The sequence below is a fragment of the Elaeis guineensis genome, chromosome 5 (assembly GCF_000442705.2).
Source record: "Elaeis guineensis isolate ETL-2024a chromosome 5, EG11, whole genome shotgun sequence".
Classification (NCBI taxonomy): domain Eukaryota; kingdom Viridiplantae; phylum Streptophyta; class Magnoliopsida; order Arecales; family Arecaceae; genus Elaeis; species Elaeis guineensis.
Genome location: NC_025997.2, coordinates 6871209 through 6895655, shown reverse-complemented (window position 1 = coordinate 6895655; position 24447 = coordinate 6871209). Strand labels below are relative to the sequence as shown.

Genomic DNA, 24447 nt, shown 5'->3' with positions numbered 1-24447 from the left:
GCTCTAATTTCTATCTGCTTGTCGTAACTAGATTGTCATGTGATAGATGTGATCCACTTATATAGCCTTCTTTTGCTGATCTGAAAATATTCTAGAAATCTTTCTCTTCTTCTTATCCTATCTTCTTCCATCTAGGATTTCTATCAATGAAAAGATAAAAACAAGCCTCTGCCTCTGGATGTCTATCATGTCTCTTTTCTGCCTGCTTAAATAGAAAGAGAAAAATTTATTTTTAAATTGGTAGAGATCAAAGCTAATATAACTCTATCTCCTCCAACCTCTTTTCATCCAAATTTCATCATTCCACTCACCTCTCATCAATGATTTGGGTCACTTTTTGCTCAAAATCACTGTCAATATTTGATACTAAACCAATTGTTACATTATTTTTTCAGGGATCTATGATGTAAAGATTAGGGATTATAGAGAAAATATCTAAAATCATAAAATATTTATGAATACAATATAATACAAGTTGAAAATATTATCTCCATTATAAAAATCGAGGACTAGTCACCGATGCTCGTCGCCGAAGGCAAACACCAATTCTCTCAAGACTGTCGCTGGTGTTCAAGCATCAAGAAGGTGAGTAGGGCTTTGGATCGAATGGATCAAAACCATAACTGAAGAGGAGAGCTAATTTATGGAATACAAGCTACAATTATGCCTCGCCATCATTTTTTTTACTATATAAGTAAATTTTTGTCAACATAAACAAGCCATATCATAATTCCGTCATAGCAGGTCGATGAAAATTATAACCAATATCCGAATTGAAGAAATTTGAAAGTTTGATAACCCGATTGCACTCAATAACAATTTAGGATGAAAGTGAAAATTTTCAAAAAAATTAGAGTTTTTTTGCATAATTAAGCCCTCCTTTAATGATATTCTTTAATTGAGGCTTGATTCTCTATCTAAATTGAAAGAAAGATTTTTTATGATTAATCTTTTGCCTTGAAGCCTTGCAATAATCCTCCATTATCCTCACGAATACCACTGCATTAGAAATAGATGCTTCGTTTTTAACATGTGTAGGTTACCTCTTATTCTAGTTCAAAGAATTTTTTGGGAGATCACTTGTGAATACCACAAGCTCCTTTGATATGAGATCTTATTTGCAGCAATCAATTTTCGAGTTAATTTTTTTTTGTTTTTTTATAAGAATTCAATCCTTCTCAAACATTTTAGTATATTGCTAAAGGATATAGCCCCAGTGAGTGGAAACATGAGAAACTCTAAATAACCAACTTGTATTTGTCTAATTATTTATGCTTTCTATCAACTCCCACCAATATTTTTTTTCCCAATACCCCTCACTAACTATTTACAATGAGTACCTTGACTAACAATTCTTCGTTAATGTTTAACAACCGATCAAAGAATATTGTAGCTCGGTTGGCATACGAGAATCATAGCAATGCAAACACAACTAGCTAATGAGTAAATAGATCATATAATTATCCAAATGTACCGTAGAATGCGTTTAAGTAACATTAGATATCTATAGATGTGATTTCACGGATCAAAACATGAAGTCTGAGAATGCTGCGGATTGTTGCATTCTTAGCTCGGCCTACTTTGGGAATGTGAGGATTAATAATAAAAGTTAGCATGCGTCAAGTTTACTTTAAGAACTTGATTTCATATTGAAGTGCAAATTAAAAGCCAAATAGTAGAGGAGGAGCTCATCCTCATCTGCTCACGGCTTATCTAGCTATATCTTAGGTGCAACTCATCATGAAGGAGATATTCTCCGTTGTTTCAATATGCAAGCAAAATTGGATCTCTAGTGTCCTATTTATCTTTCCATCACTCCATCCAAAATCATGTCCCCTAAGAATAGAGACATCATATGTTTGTTAAAAAGAAAACATTTTATGAAAAAGAAAAGTGGAAAACAAAGTAACCTCGCCTAAGAGTACTCAGTGTATTTGAGTCACCTCACACTAGAATTACTACCATTAATTGCACCAACTTGGTTGATCCTATAGATGGCAATCATATCGAGTTAGATCGTATGCAGATTAAGTCAGATGCAAATCGAGACAAAATTACAAAATTGAAGCTGATTTATTTATTACACAAGTTAGGATGTAAAATATAAACTAGCTATATTTAATAAACATGTAATATGATCGTACTTGCTTAATCAGTTAATCTATACTGTTAACCTATTTCACTTATATAACTTGTTAATTTGTTAACATGTTTAACAAATAGTTAATCTACTTAACTTGTTTAACTCGATCAATTGACCTAATTCGATTATTAAATGGATTAAACAGGTCAAAAGATTAGAATCTAAACTCAACCTAATTATTAACTACTTTAAATATATTGATTTGTTTATGATTAAAATTTATTTAGTCCAAATCCAAATATACTTATAATAGGTTAGATATAGATTATTTGATAGATTAAGACACATGTTGTCGGTTCTGGTTGATCTAACTCGATCATTAAATAGGTTAAACAGGTCAAAAGATTAAAAATCTGAATTCAACCTAATATTAACTACTTTAAATAGATTGATCTGTTTATAATCAAAATTTATTTAGTTTAAATTCAAACCTGCTTGTCATAGGTTAAATATGGATCATTTGATAGATTAGGGCACATATTGCCAGCCCTGGTTGATCCGTTCCCTATGCAAAGATCCCTTCAGCGCACCTTTCTCTGACATACACCTCAAAGACGAGTTCTGCGCTTGCTCATACGTTATAAAATGATGCATTGCGTCGCAGATGGAGCAGCTCATTCAAATGAAGGTACTTTTCACCCGCATGAGGCAAGGGAATAGGCAGGGAAAATTATGGGTGCATTATCAAACAGCTCGGGGTGAAAATATCAAACCTTTAATCATGTTTATTTTTGACCGGTTCTCGAAGCCACGTGCATCCCAGGTGATATCGTACTCGCTGACGACTCCAAAAGCTAGAGGACGAGGACCTTGCAGAGGTGATAGCTTCCCAACATCCCAAAGTGGCTTTAAATCCAAAGGGGCGTCGCTTTATCAGAAAGGAACAAAACGTGTGGTTGAAGCCTCGTCTTTCTCATCTTTTGGATCTTAGCTTTAAGCTTACCAGCCCCATGTCCAATTCCTTGCAAAGACTTTCCAACACCCACCCAACCCAAAAAAAAAGAAACAAATTGTAGACATTTCCCTTATGAGTTTGCAGAACATATATAATTCTCTTTTGAAAGAAGAATATTTCTCCTTTCAAAAAAGAAAGAAGAACATGTCTAATTCTCATCTTACCCCATTTAGGTGTTGGTGTTACTCTTAAACAAAATTTTGATAGGAAGAAGAAATGAGTGAATCTACTTGAGAAGAATTGAATTGATCTTTTCTTTTGTAAGTGAGAGGATGTTTGTTTTAATTAACGTTTTAACTTCACCTGCTTCCAACAACTACGCAGTGACGTACAGAGTATCCTATATTCAAGCATGAGACTTCATTTTGGATACCTCATACAAAATAAATGAGATTGAATGGTACCCAACATCCTGATCATGACTGGATCTATGATTATGTTTAAATTGCTTCCATGTTTAAAAAATGAAAATGAAAATTTAACCTTGTATTTTTCGATGCTTACACTGGGCAAACGTGCAAGGAAATTTCATTTGTTGAATTATTGATTACAGCTATTGATGAATTCTTAGACATTGTGGTGAGAATGATTCATGGGTGCAATAGTTGCTTATAAGATGTACTAACCTAACATTTGTTGGGTGAAGAGGCCAAAAAATAAGCTCAATGTCAAGGAAAAACACTTGCAATTGTAACAAATCTTCCCATTTGGTATGTTTAGATTGAAACGTGACCTGTACATGGCATATTTAAATTAATGCTTGCATGACTTAACATTGTTATGATATGGGAGAAAGAATAAAATAGTGAATGTTCATAAAATAATAGGCACGATCTTGTGATAAATGAGAAGAAAATTTTATGAAATTCTGTAAGTAATACGACTTGTTCAAAGAGAATATATAAATCTAAAATAATGGTAATAAAATGGACAAACAAAACACTATAGCAGAACTACTCTATTCTCACATTTTTATCCATCTCTTTTATAAACTTATTTATTTTTGATATTTTGTTTTCAACGACCCAAATAAAGTTGACCTAGACTCAAGCATGAACCCTGCCTTTTAGGTTCCCACTATACACCAACTGGATAGAATATTACAAATCTGAAATTGAAGCCATCTCAAATAAATCCAATCAATTTTATACTAGCTTGTGCAAATAAATTTTTTAAAAAAATTAGAATGGGTCTTAAACCAACCAACTATACAATTTGTTGGGGTATTTACTTGGATTTATGACCTCGATGAAAATTTAACTTTTCTATTTGATTGAGAACTGACAATCTCTTACATCATCAAACCTACTCGGATGACTATCGACAATGCTCAGCGCAGTTGTATATTAGTATTGAACCACCGATCATGTAATTCGAATATCAATCGAATATTTATTAATAAACCGTAATCAACAACTCAAAAGATTAAGGGTCACAATAAGATTACAATGCGCAAAAAACATATTAATTGCTCATAATTGAGAAATCATGAGTCTAATTATCTATTCATTAAATTTATATTGAATTCGGTAATTCTCACATGGAAGTTACAATACAATGGCAAATTTCATCCTATACAAAGAGAGAAAAAGGAGATCAGAATAAGATATTTTTTTGCTTAATAAACTCTTATCTTTATAAATTTTTTTATTTTTTAATAAAATTTTAATTAATTTAAGCATCAAAAAAATTTTGTCGGACAAATTTGAGAAGAGAATTTTTTTTTACAAGCATAAACTCCATTGGGAGCAAGGCATGACTTATTCATCACCTAACCAAGAATTTTCTTAGTGTTTAGCGGCAACACAACCTAAACAAAGGATTTTTTAAAAAAAAAAGTCAAGTTAGCTAGAACAAGCCCTACTTCACGTATGGTAAGTATCCAAATTTTATTTGGGAGCAATAGCACAAAAATTTCACCAATCATTGGGCGAGAGAGGTGGATGTCGAGTGCCAGGTTGTCATTCCTCCTTTTTACACTGATCTCTATTCCACGTAACCATGTTCCCACTGGTACAGAAAAAGGTAACCCTGTTCCCACTGGCTTTGTCACCCATTGGATCATGTCTCCACGATCATCCAGCCGTACAGCTGAAGAACACGCTAGACCCCTCGCCCACGGCTTTGCCAAAATCACCGAACATATTTAAAATATTTTACAAGTCACCGGTCAAAACCCAGCAGAGAAAAAAATAGAAGGAACCGGCCCACGTCTTCCAAGCTCGCCTCCCACCTCTTTGCGAGAGCGAAGGAAAGAAAGCGACCCTCGCCGAAACCCGGGCGGTACAAAGATTTAGACTTGGATAGATACGATTTTGATTGCCGCGGAATGAACAGTACAATAAAGAATATAATGCTGCCATGGAGTCGGCGTTGATTGCTTTGTATAATCTCCGCCACCGCTTACTCCCTTCCCGTTTCCGCGTTCCCCCTCACCTTCTTGGAAACTTTTGTTTTTCCTCCGTAGTTTAATTCTTGTACACAATTTTTTCACCCAAAATTTATGTGCTTTAATTCGATTCTGATACGAAAATCCCGAGAAGAAATCGAAGATGGAGAGGTGGAGAAGATTTGGAAGGATGTCGTTGATGCTGCTGGTGTGTTGGTGTGGTCAAAATTCGATCTTTGCGCTTCTCTTAATGATGAAGGTAAGATTTCGTTGCAGTTTGGGATTTGTTTGATGGGATGGGATTGTGTATAGTGGTTAATCTTGTTTTTTTTTTGATTTGTTTCTTTGTTTGATGGCAGGGAGAGCGCTGTTGAGGTTTAGAGAGAGGGTGGAGTTGGATCCGTATGAAGCTTTGGCTAACTGGAGTGAAGAAGGCGGAGATGATCCATGCTTTTGGTTTGGGATTCAGTGTTCCGGTGGAAGAGTCGTGGCTCTGTGAGTAATGGAGTTTCTTGAAAAATTGCCTGTTTTCTTTGGTTTGATGTCTTGACTTATTGTTTTCCTGTGTGTTTGATTGATGCTAGAAGGGTTTCGGATGGAATCCTGATGTTTTTTTAGCTCCAAGTGGCGAGATTTTTGTGCATTAGGTTGCTGAGGCCGGAGGGGGCACATGTAGTTTTTTTTTTTTTTTTTTTGTTGTCCAAGGATAGTTGTTTGTTAGCACAGCTAAAATTGTCTTGAAAAGCCCTAATCCATGTAAAAATCATATTGGGTGACATGGACAATCATACAGATTGATACAACAGTAAAAAGTTTTCGATTTAGGGCTAGGAGCAGTATGAATCCAGAATAGTGTCACACATTTGCATCAGAATTCGGATCTGAATTCTCAAGCCAATCTGCTGAAGGTAAATGGGTGATAAAAGTCCAAGTAGGCTTAGGTCCTTTAATAACTGCGGGATAGCGATAGAACATTACACTTGCAACTAACGGTCCGTTATGTGATGGGTCACTCTTTAGTGGTTTTTGCTGAAATTCCAGCAGATGATATGTGGAACTGATCCTAATAGCAAATGTTTGGTGACAGGTCATCTTTCCTGATCCTGTTACACAGATCTGAGCCCTTAGCCTTTGCAGGGCCTCCTTAAATCATCGTTCCATATGTTTATTCAGTCATTCTTGGTTCTTGGCTGTCTAATTCTGCTGCCTATGAGTCTTAATGGCATGTGGCTTTCTACAACTAGAAAGCATTTGCCTTCATCATATTATGACATTTAATTAGATATGTCATTGCAGACCTCTCTGTTTTTTTCATCTTATACTTGAGGATCATAAAAAGGACAAACAGTGATGTCTCATGGCTGTCTATTTTGATAGGATTTGAAGTTCCTTTTCTGCTTCCAGTAGAACACCGTCAGAAAACATTCTGTCATGTTCCAATGAAATATGCACTATGGATGCTGCTGAGTATTATTAGTTGATTACATCGATGATAAGTATAAAAAAGAGAATGTCTTTAGCTTACCTTATGAAAAGTTTTCTCGCTCTAACAACTTTGGTAACTTAGTGGTATGTTATACATTCTTGTAATGATTTCAATGTAATTTTTAGAATGTCTTTCTTTCTTGATGCCTCTCAAATCACCCCCTGCATCACTTTGTTTTGTCCTTTATCCAATTAAATGAAAATAACCTTCATTTTTGAACTTCTTTCATAAAGCTAAGCTGTTGATATAGATCTAATCTAGGTTGACCAAGTGCACAATATAGAATCTCAAATTAATATCATATCTTCTGTATGTCTAGATATCTGAAATTAATACCAGATCCAAACTGAAAATCTGTGGAAAACAAATCCAAGTTTCCAAAGGCAAATCCCCAAGCTTCAGGTGATCTTAATCCACTAAGAAACTAAGAAAAAAGAGGGAAAACATGGAGAAAAGAAAAGAACCACCATCTTCCATGAGTTTTACCAGAACTGATTTAGACTAGCTTCATATCCTAAATTTATAACCTTTCAAGACCTTAATCATGTATAACAGATGCTAGCAACTGTTAGTTGACATCTGTGAGAAAAATAAGAAAAAGGAGGACTTTTGATTAGCTGGTTAAGAGGGAGAGAAAGGTCGGTGGAAGGTTGCAGCAAGCCCCTCCCTTTTTTCTCTTTCCCATTCCTTCTTTTTCTTTTCTTTCTTTTCTTTCTCTTTATTTTTCTCTCTTTCTTTTCTTGCCCATCTCCTTTTTCTCTGCTATAGGGAACCCAGCGCAGGCTATTTAGGTCCGACAAAGCCAGTTTATTGTTGTTTATGTATTTGATTCTTACTTGAGTTATCTTCAGAACAATGGTTGTCAAGGATTTCTTATTCTAATGAGGTGTAAGAAAACTCTTATGGCCTGTTTAGATATCGTATTGGGCTAAAATCCCTATAGGAATTGGGCCTGTTGGCCTATCTAACTTGCATTTTCTAAAAGCCTGTCCAAACCTAGCCCAGATCCTTGGCTTTGGGCTGCAGGGAGGTTTTTTCTCTTCTTATAGGATCTGGGCTTTATAGAGTTTGGTTGATATACAGACATGCTTAAATGGACGACCCAATCCATAAATCTTACAAGATTTGTAGTTCAATCCTGTAGGAATTGCCAAACAAGCCCTTAAATGTCTTGTTTTTCCGCTACTAGATGCCAAGTGAAGGAGTTGGTTAACTAACGGATAGCCCATTCCTAGGAGTTGGTATGCTGTTCTCAACATATTATCTTTTCTTTTATGATTTTTGATGATTTAAAATGTGACTTTGGGACCTATAAAGCAGACATGTCCTTCCATCATGACATAGATTTCTACCCTCACAAGTAACATAAGATAGTCGTCCTTATCATGTCTATTTGAAGCTTCTCTGATATTTCTATGCTCTTTTCTGAAAAAAATCAGGAAATTGGAAGATCTTTGTCTCAAAGGAACACTTGCACCTCAACTTGGAAAGCTCATTCACATGAAATTTCTGTGAGTACTTCTGAGCTACTGACTAATCACAGAGTTTTCTGCTTGCCATGTTTCTTGTTCTCTTGAAAAATCTGTTACCATCTTGTCTGCCTTTTGCATCCATTTACTGGGTAAAACTTTCTGCCAGAATGTTGGTATCTGTACAAATAAATAAATATAAATAAAATGGTAGCATCTAACTATTTCTTCATAAAGATATCTTAAAGTGAATTTTTCATCCTGATACTGTTTATATCATGCTCATAACTTTATTTTGAAGCTTGTGAAACAGAAATATTTTTACCATCATAAAGATGTAAGTGATATGTGCATATAACATAATATCCAGTGTTAACTCTTGTCGATACATCTCCTCTGCCTCACTAGATCGGTCCAGCAGAGATGGAGGTTCATTTGATAAGTTTGTCCTATACTTGCTAGAACTGATTTCACTATGAAGAATCTTGGCATGATTAAATATGAGATATGTGGAGCGCCTGTGGTCCTTTTTGGCTTAGACTGGCATCCTACATTATGATTAGACACAAATGTACAATTGTAGGTCTCTCTACATATTTATGTCTGTGCATCTATATTGTTATCTATATGCTTGTAGGCATGCATGTGTGCATGGATGCATATGTATTTATGTTAATCTAATTTGTCCCATCTTATAATTGATGACATCGGAATAAGGGGACTAACATATATCATTCTTAGAGTTACTTTTCTTTTGGAAGTGAAAATTTTACTTAGATATTGAAAATTTGTCCTATTTTATTTTTGTACCAGTCTTCGATTTTGTGATGTTTCTACAATTTTAAGAAATGGAATCGTGCCATGCATATCTGGAGAATTATATTTCTATTTTCCATCTCATGATGGTATTCTACTAACTTATCTTATATCCTGCAGTATTCTACGCAATAATTCATTTTCTGGAATCATACCTAGAGAGTTAGCAGAATTGGAAAATCTGGAGGTATTGGACTTGGGACACAATAATCTTAGTGGACCAATTCCATTTGATCTTAGCAGTACTTTGTCCATGAAAATCCTGTAAGTTATGATAAAACTATATATATATTTTTTATTCTTGATGGTCATAAATTCACTGAAGTCATTCCTTTGCCCTTTACAGTATACTCAGAAGCAACAGTTTTGTAGGTAGCACACCAATGAAATTCCTTGAGCACAATATTCTCCCTGATCATCAAATGGATGAAAATCTGTTATCCTCAAACAGGGGATCTGTTACAAGGTAAAATATTTATGTAAAAAATCCATGAATTGATATATATTGTTAAAGCCTTCAATCATCTCTGATTTATGTGATGTGGAGTTAGTAGGATTGGGTTGTCAGCATTGTTGTTGGTGTCTATTTCTTGAAAACTTCCTTGGTTCATGTTGTTATGTCCTTTGGTTTGCGGAATGTGCAATTCACCTATATTTTCTAACAGATCAGTAAGGATCCCACAAAAAGAAATTCAAACCATTGAAGGGCCATAACCAATCATTCTAGAGTTGTAGCTTATCATCGTTTGACTTTGAATGTTCAAAGATGGTTCTGAAATTGTCAATTGATTCATTGGTTGAGGTTGTCCAATTGAAGTGGATTTGGCATTGGCATGTTCATGATGCAGTTCTTTCAGCCATGGTTATTTAATAATACTGTGGTGAAGCATCCTTAGCATTTTCTCAAAATCTCTCATTCCCATCATTTCCCTTTTCCCAAAACTTCAGACGTCTTATTTCTCTGAGTAAACTTTAATGGTAAAGTGAAGCACTTTAAATAGTAAAAGTAACAAGTAGTTTTCATGGAGACAAGCACAACACACTATTTATTGTTCAATCAACAGATAAATTCAGCGATTCCATGACTTATATAAAACTTAAGTACAATTAATTACAACATGAAGGTCTAATGTTATAATGTTTTGTAAAACCTGTAAAATTAGAACCATTGCTCTTTGATGGAGCCTGTCTCCTGTTGATAGCTCTGGTAGATAATAGGTTCAGCAAGATGGGGTTTTATCTGTCAGGACAATAGGAGATTAAATTTTAACTCCTCTTCATGGGCAGTTGACTCCATGATATGTACTTCTTGAGGGCTGCTAAGACGTGAATGTTTAAACATTTAAGTTTTATTCTGTTGTGCTGACCCTATTCTGGGCTTTTCCTGATCCCTCTTTATGAGTATTAGGTTCCCATAGATATTCTTCTTCTGTATAGTTGTTGTAAGCATATGATCCAATCGCTGCATTGATATGAAAAGATTCAGGGAAAATTTAATTTGCTTGCATATCATTTCAATTTAATTTGAAATGTAATTTCTATTGGTTCATAAGAAATGAATGATCGAAGACTTTCTCTGACTTCACACACTTTTCCCTGCTGACCTTCTCAATGCTGGTATCGCCTGCAACAGGAATGCTCAGAGTGCTACCATACGGAAGCTTTTGCAGAGAGGCAGCATAGACACAGACAAACAACATAAAAATGGAAAACATCAGCCAAAAGTTTTCAGTTCACCAGCACCAGCACCAGCACATGGGGGTGGTCAACATAAAAATGGAAAGAGTCAGGCAAAAGATCTTGCATCAGCACCATCTCCTATGTCTCCAGAGGAACAGTTGCCACCATCTGTGTCACCTTTCTTCCCCCCATCCCACCCACCAGGTGTTGCACCATCACCATTCAGTCAAATTCCAACACCCGCACCCTCGCCTTCTCCAACAATCGAACCACCATCCCCAATACCAGAGCACCATCCCAACATTGATGCTGCACAACATCCTGGTTCTGTTCCAAATCCCTCTCCCTCTGTAAGTCCTTCACCATCAGCTGCAGTATATACTCCAGCAAAGCATGCAACTTCCTGGGCCATCTATATGTCAATAGTAGGAGCAGTTTCCTTTCTCCTTGCAATGTCTGCAGTATACTTTCTTTGCTGCCGAGACAACAAGGTTGTCACTGTCAAACCTTGGGCAACAGGCTTAAGTGGGCAATTGCAGAAAGCATTTGTGACAGGTGTGCTTCCTTTCAGACCATTCATTTGATATTATTTCATTTTTGCTTGCAATTTTATTGATTTACAATATTGGTTCTGCACTGCAGGTGTACCTGTACTGAAACGAGCAGAACTGGAAACAGCTTGTGAAGACTTCAGTAATATTGTTGGCTCTATATCAGATTGCATGTTATACAAGGGAACCTTGTCGAGTGGAGTTGAAATAGCAGTTGTATCTAGTGCAATTACTTGTGCAAAGGATTGGTCAAAACAATCAGAGTCCCAGTTCAGGAAGAAGGTAAATTACAATCTACTTTTTTTTTTCTTGCACAAACTTTTTAAACTCAGCATATGTTGCTCAAGCACTGGGAGTTGGTTGTGCTTTCAGATCATGATGTTGTCAAAAGTAAATGACAAGAATTTTGTCAACTTGCTTGGCTATTGTGAGGAAGGAGAGCCTTTCACCAGGATGATGGTGTTTGAGTATGCTCCAAATGGGACACTTTTCGAGCATCTGCACAGTAAGTATTTTGTTTAACCATAACTGATGGCAAACAAAAAGTGTAGCCCAATTTTTATTTTTCAAAAATTTATGTTGTTAATTTTCAAAATTGGTTTTAGGGCCCTATTTTAAGTGAAATGGTATAAAAGAGTCTTATATTAGGCATATGTTAGGTTGGGCAACTCATGAAATCATTAGAGTTTGATTTTTTGTTGTTTTAGATATCTTTCTAAATACGGTTATGTGCTATTTCAATTTTTTTAGAAAATATTTTGGGGATCGGTTACTTGCCTATCAAGGGTCCTAGTTTGTTTTGAAAAATAAGTAATGTGTAGTATATAAAAGGATCTCTTAGGTTTGAATGAAAAAGCATTGTACATGATTTGTTTTGAATGAAGAAAGGATTTCTTTTTTGTCAGGTCTGGCCTTTCTTATCTTTCTCCCTATCGCCATACTGTCCTTTTCTTTCTTCTTGTTCTTCTTGTTCTTCTGTTATTACTTCACTTTTATTCCCTACTCTCTACTATTCTCTCTTATTTCTATTGCTATTCTTCTTCTTCACTTAATTGTTTGCACTACAGATGATTTTCTGTAGGATGTTAAATCAGATTTGTGCTGGAATCAACTTTAAGCTGTTTTAGGCTTTTAGCCTCTTGTTATCCTACATTAATAACATACACTAAAATGGGACATGAAAATTTTATATTTTTTCATTGTTTTAATACTTCTCTGCTACCTGAATATCATCATAACCATGAAACTATCTGGATTTAAATATCACGCAGGGTCATTCTAGCACTACCCATGATTTCATGTATGATGCATTTCAAGACTGCATCACCAGTTTATTTACATAGAAAATTCATCCAGGATAGTTTCTTGCTGTGTTTCATGCTAACCTAGTCTTCAACCATGAACGTCGTAATTGAAAATTATTTACAATTTGTTTTAATAGTTCACCATATCCTTGAGATGTGCAACTGCGATAATGTCTAATATAAAATACAAAACATGGCTATTCTAACGAGTCACAAATGATAACTGTATCTAATGTGAACCTAAAACTTAGGTAATTGGTATAGTGAGATGAAAAGTGTAATGACAATGGTTTTTGCTGACCTCTTCTGTTGTGACGAATCTGATCACTGAGATAGCAAACCAATTTATTATGGTAAAGCAACCTGTTCTATTTAGGCATATGTGTTGGGCACTCTGCAGTTATTATGATAGCTGCAATGGAAATGATTTCTCACCTTAATGTCCTGTCTCATTAGGCACATGTGAAGGCATCCAAAACTCCAATTACTGAATCTTAAATTACTTGCAGACCTTCACTTTAAACTACAAAGCCCCCTCTGTTTTCTTTTCCAGTCTTTTGAATGCTTTGCCTGATGTTTATATCTTGATGTCTTTTGCAGTTAGAGAAGCAGAGAACTTGGACTGGGCTATGCGGCTAAGGATAGCCATGGGAATAGCATATTGTCTAGAGCACATGCATCAGCTTGACCCCCCTTTCATTCTCAGAAATCTGGACTCCACTACCATCTATCTTACTGATGATTATGCTGCCAAGATCTCAGATCTTGGATTTTGGAGTGAAGCAAAGGGAACTGAGTCACTGCCTGGAAACTCAGGTCCCTTGGCACCAATATCAGATGCAAAGAGCATTGTGTACAGATTTGGTATAATACTGTTGGAGATATTATCCGGCAGGGTTCCATTTTCTGAGGATGGCCTGCTTGAGCACTGGGCTTCATGTTTTTAAATGGGGAGAAGCCTCTTAAAGATATGATGGATCCAAGTCTTGTATCCTTTCATGAAGAAAGTGTCAGTGCACTCTGCGAGGTGATACGGTCCTGCACTAATGTGGATCCAAGTGAGCGACCGACAATGGCGGACGTGGCTAGCCAATTAAGAGAGATCACAGGGATCCTGCCAGACCGAGCGACTCCAAAAGTGTCTCCATTGTGGTGGGCTGAGCTCGAGATTATTACTTCAGAAGCTACCTGAAGATGAAACAGTTAACCTCATTTGTAAGTTGAAATTCTTTTGTTTGATTGATTCTTTTTCCTTTTTTTTCATTGGTTGGGGTTGGAGGGGTGGTGGGGTTGAGAACTCTGTGTTAGCTGTCTGTATGTATAAGCACGGAGATAAATGTACTGGCTAGGAATAGGGAGAGCTGGGTATGGTTTATTTATGGTGTGCTTACTGTGCAGAGAAGGGATTTGTTCATGTCTGTGGAGAATGACATCCATGGGGCATGGACATGCTTGTGGAATGAATAAAGGAAAGAAATTTAAGCTTTCTTCGCTTCTGCCTTCTCTGGTGATGGTTTGCTGATTAGAACCATCATTGGAGATCCTTGATCATGCAATAATGAAAATTGTGCAAAAGAATGATCCTTACTCCTATGTTGCAAAAGTAATTCCTTTTTCCTTTTTAAACAGATTAGAAGAGAGGGTGGGTCTTGATGCAACAGTAATACTATGACTTGGGTGTTGCAGATTGGAAATACAAAAATAATCTCTCTATACACGGCACAAGTTTTCATATATCTGGCCCTCCCCAGGTCCTGCATTAGTGAGAATCTCAAGCATAGGGACTTTTTTTTTTAAATTTTTCATGAGGATTAGAAATATGTTCTTTTCTTAAATGAAATCATTACTGCTACTAGCTTGTTCTCCAGTCTTTCTGTGATGGTTCCACTATCGCATTATAACTGCGCTTCATATGATCCCTTCTCCCACTATCGAGAAACCAACAAAATTACCCAACCCTTTCTCTTTTTTTTTAAGAAAAAAAAATCTTTTCTCTTTAAAATACTATTAACTTCGTAATGCCATCAACCATCTCCATCAGTCTTTTTTAGAAGTGACAACCCATGTTGTATTTTAGAGTACTATTTGATAGGGGTGATATTTCACATCACTCTAATGATATGAGTTAGGTTATATGATCACTTTGTTTGGCGTTATAAAATCCCATCCGATGATAAATTCGACGATAGCATTACTACATTATGCAATGATTATACAGTAGTGCTAATCACCATATATATCCTAAGTGATAGTACATTATTAGATATTGCTGATATGCTAAAATTATTTTGAGATAAAAATATTCTCAATCACTAAATTAGGGAGAAAAAAATTCTCCTCATCTCTTTCTTTTCTTTGACATTTTATCTTCAATAACACCTCCTATAAAAGAATATCCTCTTTTATTAATCTAATAGATGCCTATTTTATTTTTATTGACAGATTAGTTAAATAGCATGAATGCTTTTTATTAATTTATTGGATGCTTATTTTTTTTTTATAGATAGTGATAGTTAATTGGCATGGATGGATCATATTAAACCCTTCATACTTTTTTTTTATTTTATTTTGATAGGCTAAATCATTCCTAACAGAGAATTCTGATATTGATGGTCAAAATTGGTTAAGCCCAAGCTCAATTATATATGATATTATCATAATATCATTTTAATAGTCTAATCAAAATAGATACCAATAATAATAAATATTATTATTATTACTACTACTGCATGTTTTTTTGAGAAGTTGTGAGTGAAGAATGTTTAATCAAGTTATAGAGTAATTATTATATACTAATATATTAAGTTATTTATGATATTTTATATATTATCATTATCACTACTTAGTGATATATCAAACACAATAAAGTTATATTTTTAGTAATATTCTAATGATATACCAAACACAGGGATTACACATCACTCCAATATTTGAACATCATCTTAGTGATCACATCATCGCAATGATCATATCATCGGTGATATACCAAATAGCACCTAGGGATTTGCAATGCAATTGCCTCTCTATCATAATCCACGTTCAATTTACAACAATTCTTGGGGAAAGCCCGGCAATATTTGAAAACCTGCGAATAAGTAATGATTGGTCTTCTATGAATTCCATATGCTTTAAACTCCTATTTCTTCTTTCGGAGAGCCTTAAGATTACTCATTTCACTATCTTATGAGAGATTGAAATATCAGCTCTTTGATGAGCTTATTTCACTTTCACTTTCCCTTATTTTTCAAATATTTGAATTCCTGAGATGTTTTTAATTTTCCCCTCCTCTTCATTTCTTACTGTCTCTTCGTCAGACGATTAGACTTAGAAATCTCAAAACTTTTAGCCGAAAATGTTTCTCTAAAATATTACCATGACTTGCATATAAAATATATAAGATATCCTAATGCAATTGGATTTTGTTCCATAATCAAGATAATATTTTTAAAACCTGCTCGCACGAGAGAAGGACAGTGGTCTTCACGTAGCCCGGAACTCATCCCCTGAATGTTCCTCACGTCTCTTCCAATCCATTCCACTGAATCGCCTGCACGTCCGTGTGCATGGAGTATTAAGTTCAGGACCAGTTTATTCTAAAACTCAGGAGGAACAACCGAAACAAGCCGTGTATATAAACCCCTCTAATCCAACGTCTTTCTCCAATCCAAGCAAGCGTTCCACATTTTCTCAGATACTCTTGATACGCAAGAGGATGGCAACTCACTGCTACCTACCTCTCCTCTTCCTTACCTCACTGTTTTCTTTTGCCGTTGGAATCCCACATCAAGCACCTAAGAAGACCGAGGAGAAGGTGGTGGCGGTGGAAGGCATGGTCTACTGCCAGAACTGCGCCCATGTTGGCTCTTGGTCTTTGGCCGGTGCGAAGCCCCTGCCATCAGCCAAGGTGAGCATTGCATGCAAGGACCACAAGAACAGGGTCGCATCCTACAAAGCAGTCCAGGCCAATGGGGAGGGATACTTCTACGCGCCGCTTGCCGGCTTGGAGGACTACCATGTTAATCGCCCGACCGACGCTTGCTCGGTGCGCCTGCTCTCCTCTCCTGATGCTCGCTGTAATGTGCTCACCAATGTCAACCATGGGACTGAGGGATCCCGACTTCAGGACAAGAACAAGAGAGTCATGGCAGGGGGCTACGGTGCGGATATATATGCTGCCGGGCCGTTGGCTTTCCGGCCAGCCTACCGCCCTCCAAAGACTCTTTATTGAGGAGCTATATATCTGCCCTTTGTGGTGTCTTGTGACTGCACTGTGTTATTTGTTTTACTTGTTTGTTGCTCGTGCACTTGTGTTTTCCTCCTGTGTTATTGGTTTTCTTTGTTTGTGGTTTGTATCGTCTTCGTTTTCGGGAGCTTTGAGTTGGAATGCTGCAGAGGCCTTTCTTTTCTCTGAATTAGCATTCATGTTTGTCATTCATTTTTTTAAATAAATTTTGTCCAAGAATGTGGCTGGGTGATTTCTCTATTAATTCCAATATTTTTCTATTTCATGTTCATGTTCTTCATTGTCGTCTATCAAAGTCCAAATATCAAGTAGGATACTGACATTAATTAGGAAGCCAACTTTTTCAGATGGATACTCTCATTTTACTTTTAGGTATTACAAGTGCACCAATCTTTGGTCATGGAACTAGAATTACTGTACCTTTAAAGGCAAAAAAAAAAAGTCTATAATTAATTGACTTCTGATCTTGAGTTAGTCTTTATATGAAAAATACGAACTCGTAAAAATCATAGCATGGTAACCGGCACCTAGACACAGCAGACAAAAAATTCGGTAACATTTTTATGCAAAGAAAGGATATAATGGAGTAGAAAACCGCTTTTTCCACGTCTTTCTCCAAAGTAGTTCTTCTTATCGTCAGTCGTGTTCATGTCACCATCACTCTTGGAGCAGTCAAACTTTATGAATGGCTTTCCAGCCACCAAATAGTGCTTTGATAACGAACCAGCAAGCATCTGCTGAGGTCTTTTGTTTCAAACAATGTTATGCGCACTCCTGTATTTGTGATTTTGAAGCCTCAAGTTTTTTTCAACGATGTTATTTTTGTTCTGGTACAAAATCTAATATTTCAAACGTCTCTTTCCCTTTATTTAAGTTCCTGGATGGATGCTGTAAATTCTGATTGGAGTATAAACTTTAAAAAATAATCCACAATTCTTCGTTCTAGAAAATAACTGATTGTTTATTAGATTTTATAAAATATAGCTTAAAGTACAGAAAATCTCTTGTAAATCCTGCAATGTCACATGTACAATGCACCATTAATTTCAACTTCACCGTCATGTTACTTTTCAATGACAGGAATCCCTGCAGCCCATCTTTTACCAGTGCAGGTTTCCGAATAATTGTAGAGTCCTTTCTGACTAAGTCTTCAAGTGAACGGCTCAGCATTGGACTTGGGCATTAACTAAAAATTGCAATTTATGCATCGTTACTAAAAAAAAAAAAACTAAAAATTGCAAGATTAACCAAAAAAAACAAATATTCAATCATAAGATCTAGATGCAATTCGCAAGGCACACGCACTCCTTGCTTTCCGGTAAGAATCCAGATATTCCCTGTAAGCTGTATGCCATTGGAGGTCACTGAGAGTTGTCATGGAAGAACAAAATCAAAATTTATTCTAAGTGATATCCACAACATTCCAAATGACCAAGCACCACGAAGTAGTGGATGCAATGGGCAACAACATTCAAGAACCACATCCATCACTATTAACCCTTAAAGTGGCAAAACACTGCTACTCTAAGGTCCCAAAAAAGTGAAACAGCTATTAAAACAGAACTAGTATACACTGCTAAAGAGCTTGAGACTTCTTTTGAATTCTAAAATACTATGGTATTAAGTATAACCAGGAAATGGACTAGCATACTACTGCAAAACAGACTCCACTTCAGGAAACCAGTACTCGTCCAATCATCCCTTGAGTCCAAGCCGCAGTCTCCTTCAATTGGTCATCATCAGACTGAAGACACTCCCCTAAGAAATCAATATGGAACGTGCAGCCTTTGAACAAGACCTTCGTGTTTGGACCCAGCGTGTCAGCAAGATCACCCATTGCAGCAACTGCAGCTTTAGTGACGCCATCGTCCCTGCAAAAAAGGGTCAAAATGATGATACTGCTGCATATTATAGAATCGAACATCTGAAACAAAAATGTGTTTCAGCACAGCATACCTGTTCTTATCCCTGAAGACTGCTTCAGTAAACTGCAACAGATGGCTTGCATAAGGTATCATCAGCTCAGCTTTGGAATTTTTGAATCCCTGAAGTATACCAGAGTAAGCCTCAAAAATGCCTCGTCTAAGCTGGTTTCCATAATCCATCATATCCTCATCACTAGCATCCAGATGTGCACAGAGCTCTGCAGCTCCTTGCAGCATTGGCAGTGCATAGGGAACATATTTTTCAAAATGCTCACTGATTGCAAGGGCAATATCACCAAAGCATGAAAATATAGGAGGTTTGACAGACCGATGGAGCATGGAATTAGAGAGGTCCTTCAGAAGTTGACTCATGATACCATCACAAAAGGGAAGAACCTTTTCATCCAAGGCACGGCAGATGTCACCAACCACACCAACTGAGATAGAGCAGACTTGATAATCCTCAAAATTTTGCAAGCCCATCTCTAGATACTTATAGAACTCTGGCATGTACTTGGCAAATTCTGGTCCGGTAGCATAAGCAAGGGCCCCAATAGCAAGCATTGCTTCCTCATGCACGGTGTAACTGTGGGAAACAAAGATTTGAAGAAATAAGAACATCATCTGATCAGCAGACTGAAGAATTATGGGTTTTGTCTCATCCAAGCTACTCAGTTTCTGAACTATCACTTGAATAACACCACACAGCAGGGCCTGCAGATCACTTTGTCTTTCCCTGTCATCTGAGGACACTATTTGGAGCTCCAGAGTCCGGCTTAATCTGCTCATGATTTCATGAAGTAGATGGGTTAGGATGTTTGAAGTTTCTGACATATTACTGGCTCTAACTAGCTCATTCAATGTCTCATATGCAGAAGATCGAAGCCTGGAATTGTCAGTATCTGTACGATCAGCTGTAGAAAGAAGAGCTGAAATAATGTCGCCAAGAAAAGGAGTGAGCACTGATGAATTTGCTCCTGAATCCTCATAACCCTGGGCAAGAAAATAAATGGCTCCACAGACCTTGTCAGCCACATTGGGGGCATCTCTGATACTTTCTAACAACACGGCAATGATACGAGGAAGGTTTGCAGGAGTTATTATTGGATAAGCACTACTTGTAGAATGCAGTATCTCAAAAATCCTTCCAAGGGTCCAGGCTGTTGTGTCCTTGACATGACTTACTTGGTCTTTCATTGCATTGAGCAAGAAATCCAGTCCAGCATGAACCAGTGGCGCAAGCTTTTCAAGTGATGGACCTTCAAGAATAGACCCAAATGCAAAAGTGGCTGCCTCACGGCTGCGCCAATCACTCTTTGATATGTTACTCTGGACAAAAGGCATCACAAGGGGCACAACTGCATCCCCAACAGTCCTCGCAACAAGTCCAAGGCATGTCCCACCAGCCATGGACAGATTCCAAATACCATCATCTTGGTCCTGATCCTCCTCTTGCTTAAGCAGTGTTTCCAACAGCATTGGCACCAGCAAAGGAAGAGCCTTTTCAATAAAATGAGAATGGACAGAAGAACCCCCTTCATCAGCTCCGCCATACTCTTCTTGTAGCCCAATCTCTTCATCACAGATAGAGCTCCAAAATTCAACAGCTTGCAGAGCAACAGGCTCCTCATCTTCCCTCACAGCATTTGCAGTCAAAGTGAACAATGCCTGCATGTATGGATCAAGAATTTCATAATACATAGAAGCTATAGAAACAAGGCACTCAAATGCTGCCTGTCTAATCTCCAGCTCTTTGGATACAGCAGTCTCACACACAACTTTCATGATGAAATTCCTCTCCATCTCATTATCAAAGTTAGTCTGAGCAAAATCAAGAGCATTGTACAGTGCTCTCACAGCAGCAAGACGGACTTCAGAGCTATGCTCTGTCTGATTCATGCCCTGAACCACTGCAGTTAGAACGGCATTCACTTGATCCTGCTCCAAGTCCTGAGGAGACACCTCCTCACAGACATATCCCAGTGCCTCCAAGGTTGCTTGTTTCAAAGGAGCGGGAGCCTGCTGCAGGGTCATGTTGTTTAATAAATGGCCAATAAGCTCCTGCCATTCCCGTCGGGGGATCTCGATAGAAGCAACCTTGGCAATCACTTGCGATGAGGTGTGCCGTGCTTCCAATACAGATGATCCAAGAGTCCTTAATAAAGATTCCTTGATTTGGACTTTGATAGAAGGGTCCACACTGACCCATCGCTGAGTGAGTTCTTCTTTTCTAACTGAATCCTTTGCATCCAAGGAATTCTTAAGGATAATGCCAGCAAGCCTTCGAGATTCAGGAGGCTTTTGGTCATTTGATAGCTCAAATGATAATGAAAGGAGGAACTGAGGAAGATTCTGTTCTTGAAACTGCTTGAGGTTCTCCTCTGCTACAGTTCGTATCTGCCCATCAGGAGATTGGGCAGATAACAGAATCTGGGTAATCTCCATTGCCATTTTAGAAAACTACAAAATAATACAGGAAGTCTGATTACAAAACTAAAATGTGCAAAACTAGGCATACCAAACAAATACATGATACCTAATTTGCAGAAAACCTACTAATAATTGTCATTGAAAACATTCATCATTTTCTACTAACCTACTATGAAAAGAAGTCATAAATTTCCCACATTGATTTCTAGCATTGTTTCATATGAAAGTTTTATGTTCTATAACTATGATATGGAATTTCACAACCAAAAGAACAATTTCAATTTTCCCAAAATTAAGCAAGATGGAGCATCTGATAACTGAAAAGAAATCAACAATATATTTGATAGAATCAGGAGAAAATGCTTTCTTTGCCCAGGAAAGAAAGTTTCCATTGCACGAACATGTGACAGTTATGATTAAAAATTTCCTTTTTATTATTAAAACCAAAAACGGTCAGACAGACCCCTTAATCAAATACCTAACAATTATGTAAGAATTGACAAAAGGTCATTAATAAATATAACCAAAAACAAATTTTAATGCCAACATTAACGCCCCCCACCATGAAAAAAGGGAAAAAAAAGGAGAAAGAAGATAGTGATTCGCAGGACCTTAACCCTATAAGACACAGAGGTGATAGAAAAATTAAAACACAAAACTCTAAACCCCAAAGGCAGAAAACATGCCAATAAAGAATAAAGAGGACTAGTGCAATCAAATGGAAACCAAAACCCTAGTCCCAAAACCCTAATATCATATTATAGTCGAAGGCCCACAAAAAAAAAAAAAAAAAAAGGAAAAAAAAACATACATCAGCATCTAAGAGAACCAATGCCCCAAGAACATCTTCAAATAAATAATACTGAAATCATCACTTCACCCCAAAAATAAGACCAGAAATTAAACAAATACCAAGATAAATCACTTATCCATAGCAGAAGAAAGCCATAAACCCTATTGGATCAACCGATAACCTAGAACACAGAAAAAAAGAGAACCAAAAAAAGCCAGAAATCGGGATCAGATCTGGGAGATAATCCCCCTCCCAAAAAAAAAAAAACTAGATCAGAGAATCGAAAGCGATACCACTGACTGGGAATCTTCTAAGCGACGCGCTTCCTCCTCGTCCACCTCCAGCGGCGACTCGAAGGAGGAGGCGATTTAGGGTTTCGCTCCTCTCGGCTCCGCTCACGGGCTCCAAGGAGAGTAACGGACTGCGTTTGGGGTCGGGGGCAGAGATTTTATAAGGGATTCTTTCCCTTTTCGAATAGGTCGAAGAAGCGGGAGGTTGTCGCGTGGCAGTCGAAAAACCCTAGTGTTTTGAAATGTGACTTCGCACTTGATTCGAGTCGAGGCTACTGCGCGTGGAAGGTGTTTGACCTCATGGGAAGTGTGGAAGTGGGCCAGATAAGACGGCCACGACGAGGGGCGGGTTGGGTTTGATACGTCCAATGGCGTCGGCTTTACAGCTTGGCGTGTCAAAAGCTCGACTGGATCGTTTGACGGGTCAAAGGGTCCAATCGTGTGGAGATGTGAGATTGACGGTCCATTGATCCTTCTAAGGTGGACTACTTGTTTTCACACTATGGTTGCATTACAGCTACGAGAGACATCTTTATCTGTTAATGTGATGTTAAAATATCTGGAATGGCAAGTAGGACGTAGAGTAGGAGTGCAGGTGGATTGAACCATGTCTGGGTCCCATGTTAGTTGCGAACTGAGATCTGCTTCCATAGTGATCTAATCTGGCTATCACCCTAAGAAAAATTCTTCACTAAATTGGGAAGGAAGAAATAATTCAGTATATGCCACATAATTAGTCAAAAGGTCAAGCCAACCCCATCATATAGGATATTCTAACCTAGCTTTCAATATGACCGACTTGATAGAGTTGGTCTAGAACACGAAATTGGTTTTGCACGATATTTTGAAGTCAACTTGGAGCCTATGTTATCCAATTATGAACTTTCGATGCTTTTGTGGTGTGTGTTATGCATAGATAATCACAATATCATCTATATCGAAAATAGATGATTATTGTTGTTGCAGTTTTTCTTTGATGGATAATCGGTTGTAGACCGATCATTAAATCGGTTGCGGCTGAAGACCGTAGGAGGCACATTAACCTTAGTCGGAGTAGCATCGACTAGGAGAGACCAGTCTTCAGTTATCGGATGTCAGCAATGACGTCCGACGTCTATTCGGCTAGGAGGGAGAATTCCATATAACCAAGTAGAGTTGATTGCTGATTTGCTGGTACAGTTTGCCTAGTCGGCTCAAAACGAGAAGTCAGAAAAAGTCAGCTGTATGAAAATCTATCTCAACACTTGCCCCCCAACTTCCGAGTCGACATATTTGCTTGTCGGATGAGAGAGTTCATCCTTGATCCGTCATGAGTCATTTTAGCCAACTGCAATCTCGATCGATGCTTCGAGAGGCGGACCATCGTCATGTCTTTTCGTGCAATAGTGCCATCCTTTCACAAGTCATGTAGCAATAAATGCCGGAGCTCGAGATGATCTTTCGTATTAATGATAGAAGATCGCTGGCAGGATAATAATGAGCTCGCGTACCCGAGTCGTCCGCATATCAGCCGCTCGTTGGTTCGATCTGCGATCATGCGGATTGAGCCAACTCGGCAAGATCTGAATGGAGGTACACTGAACGGGTGCGAACACGATTGAGCCAGCTCATAAGATCGTACTGGCTCCAGGGACGCACCCCATAGCCACATGGGCATTGGATGGTCCCACCCGCCTACAAGGTATTGTCCACTTTGGGCATACCCGCATGGCTTTATCCCTCGGGGCTATATTTTATGGGCCAAAGGCATCTCGTAGAGGGTTGGAGGATGTTGAACCATTATAAGACAAGATGGCCTAACTAAACAATCTATGTGGACTAAAGTCCCACTCCCTCCGTAACAGTGGACCCCCAGTCAGGGGATCTTGCCTGTTGGGGGGAGACTGCATGGGCCATCGGTATTACGGTCCTATCAACCTGGCTCATAAGATCGTATCGGTTCCAAGGCTGCGCCCCATAGCCACATGGGCATC

At 37.7% G+C, this 24447-nt stretch overlaps 3 protein-coding genes across 3 annotated transcripts; 2 read left to right on the top strand and 1 right to left on the bottom strand.

The window, feature by feature from the left end:
- Positions 1-5334: 5334 nt before the first annotated feature.
- On the top strand, positions 5335-14280 carry LOC105044708 (protein MALE DISCOVERER 2). The gene is given in 11 exon segments (XM_019850373.3): positions 5335-5696; positions 5699-5746; positions 5847-5982; positions 8413-8484; positions 9379-9522; positions 9605-9724; positions 10892-11493; positions 11581-11771; positions 11862-11994; positions 13394-13729; positions 13732-14280. Coding segments are annotated over 11 exon segments (2082 nt in total). The 5' UTR covers positions 5335-5650; the 3' UTR covers positions 13986-14280.
- A 1890-nt stretch (positions 14281-16170) lies between these two features.
- LOC105045075 (non-classical arabinogalactan protein 30) lies at positions 16171-17166 on the top strand. Its single transcript, XM_010923240.3, has one exon. It carries the CDS (start codon positions 16506-16508, stop codon positions 17019-17021), a length of 516 nt encoding a protein of 171 aa, XP_010921542.1. The 5' UTR covers positions 16171-16505; the 3' UTR covers positions 17022-17166.
- A 1247-nt stretch (positions 17167-18413) lies between these two features.
- Positions 18414-22738, bottom strand: LOC105044707 (importin subunit beta-1). The gene is made up of 3 exons (XM_010922693.4): positions 22478-22738; positions 18993-21421; positions 18414-18907 (listed from the first exon to the last, which is right to left on the bottom strand). Exons 2-3 carry the CDS (start codon positions 21410-21412, stop codon positions 18709-18711), a joined length of 2619 nt encoding a protein of 872 aa, XP_010920995.1. The 5' UTR covers positions 21413-21421; positions 22478-22738; the 3' UTR covers positions 18414-18708.
- Positions 22739-24447: the final 1709 nt, after the last annotated feature.

Bases quoted from the DNA above. Each gene is read 5' to 3' on its own strand.
- LOC105044707 (XM_010922693.4), bottom strand. From the start codon at position 21,412: ATGGCAATGGAGATTACCCAGATTCTGTTATCTGCCCAATCTCCTGAT. The intron at 18,908-18,992 runs GTATGCTGTGCT...CCTTTTTTGCAG, and splicing joins GTCTTCAGGGATAAGAACAG to GGACGATGGCGTCACTAAAG.
- LOC105045075 (XM_010923240.3), top strand. From the start codon at position 16,506: ATGGCAACTCACTGCTACCTACCTCTCCTCTTCCTTACCTCACTGTTT.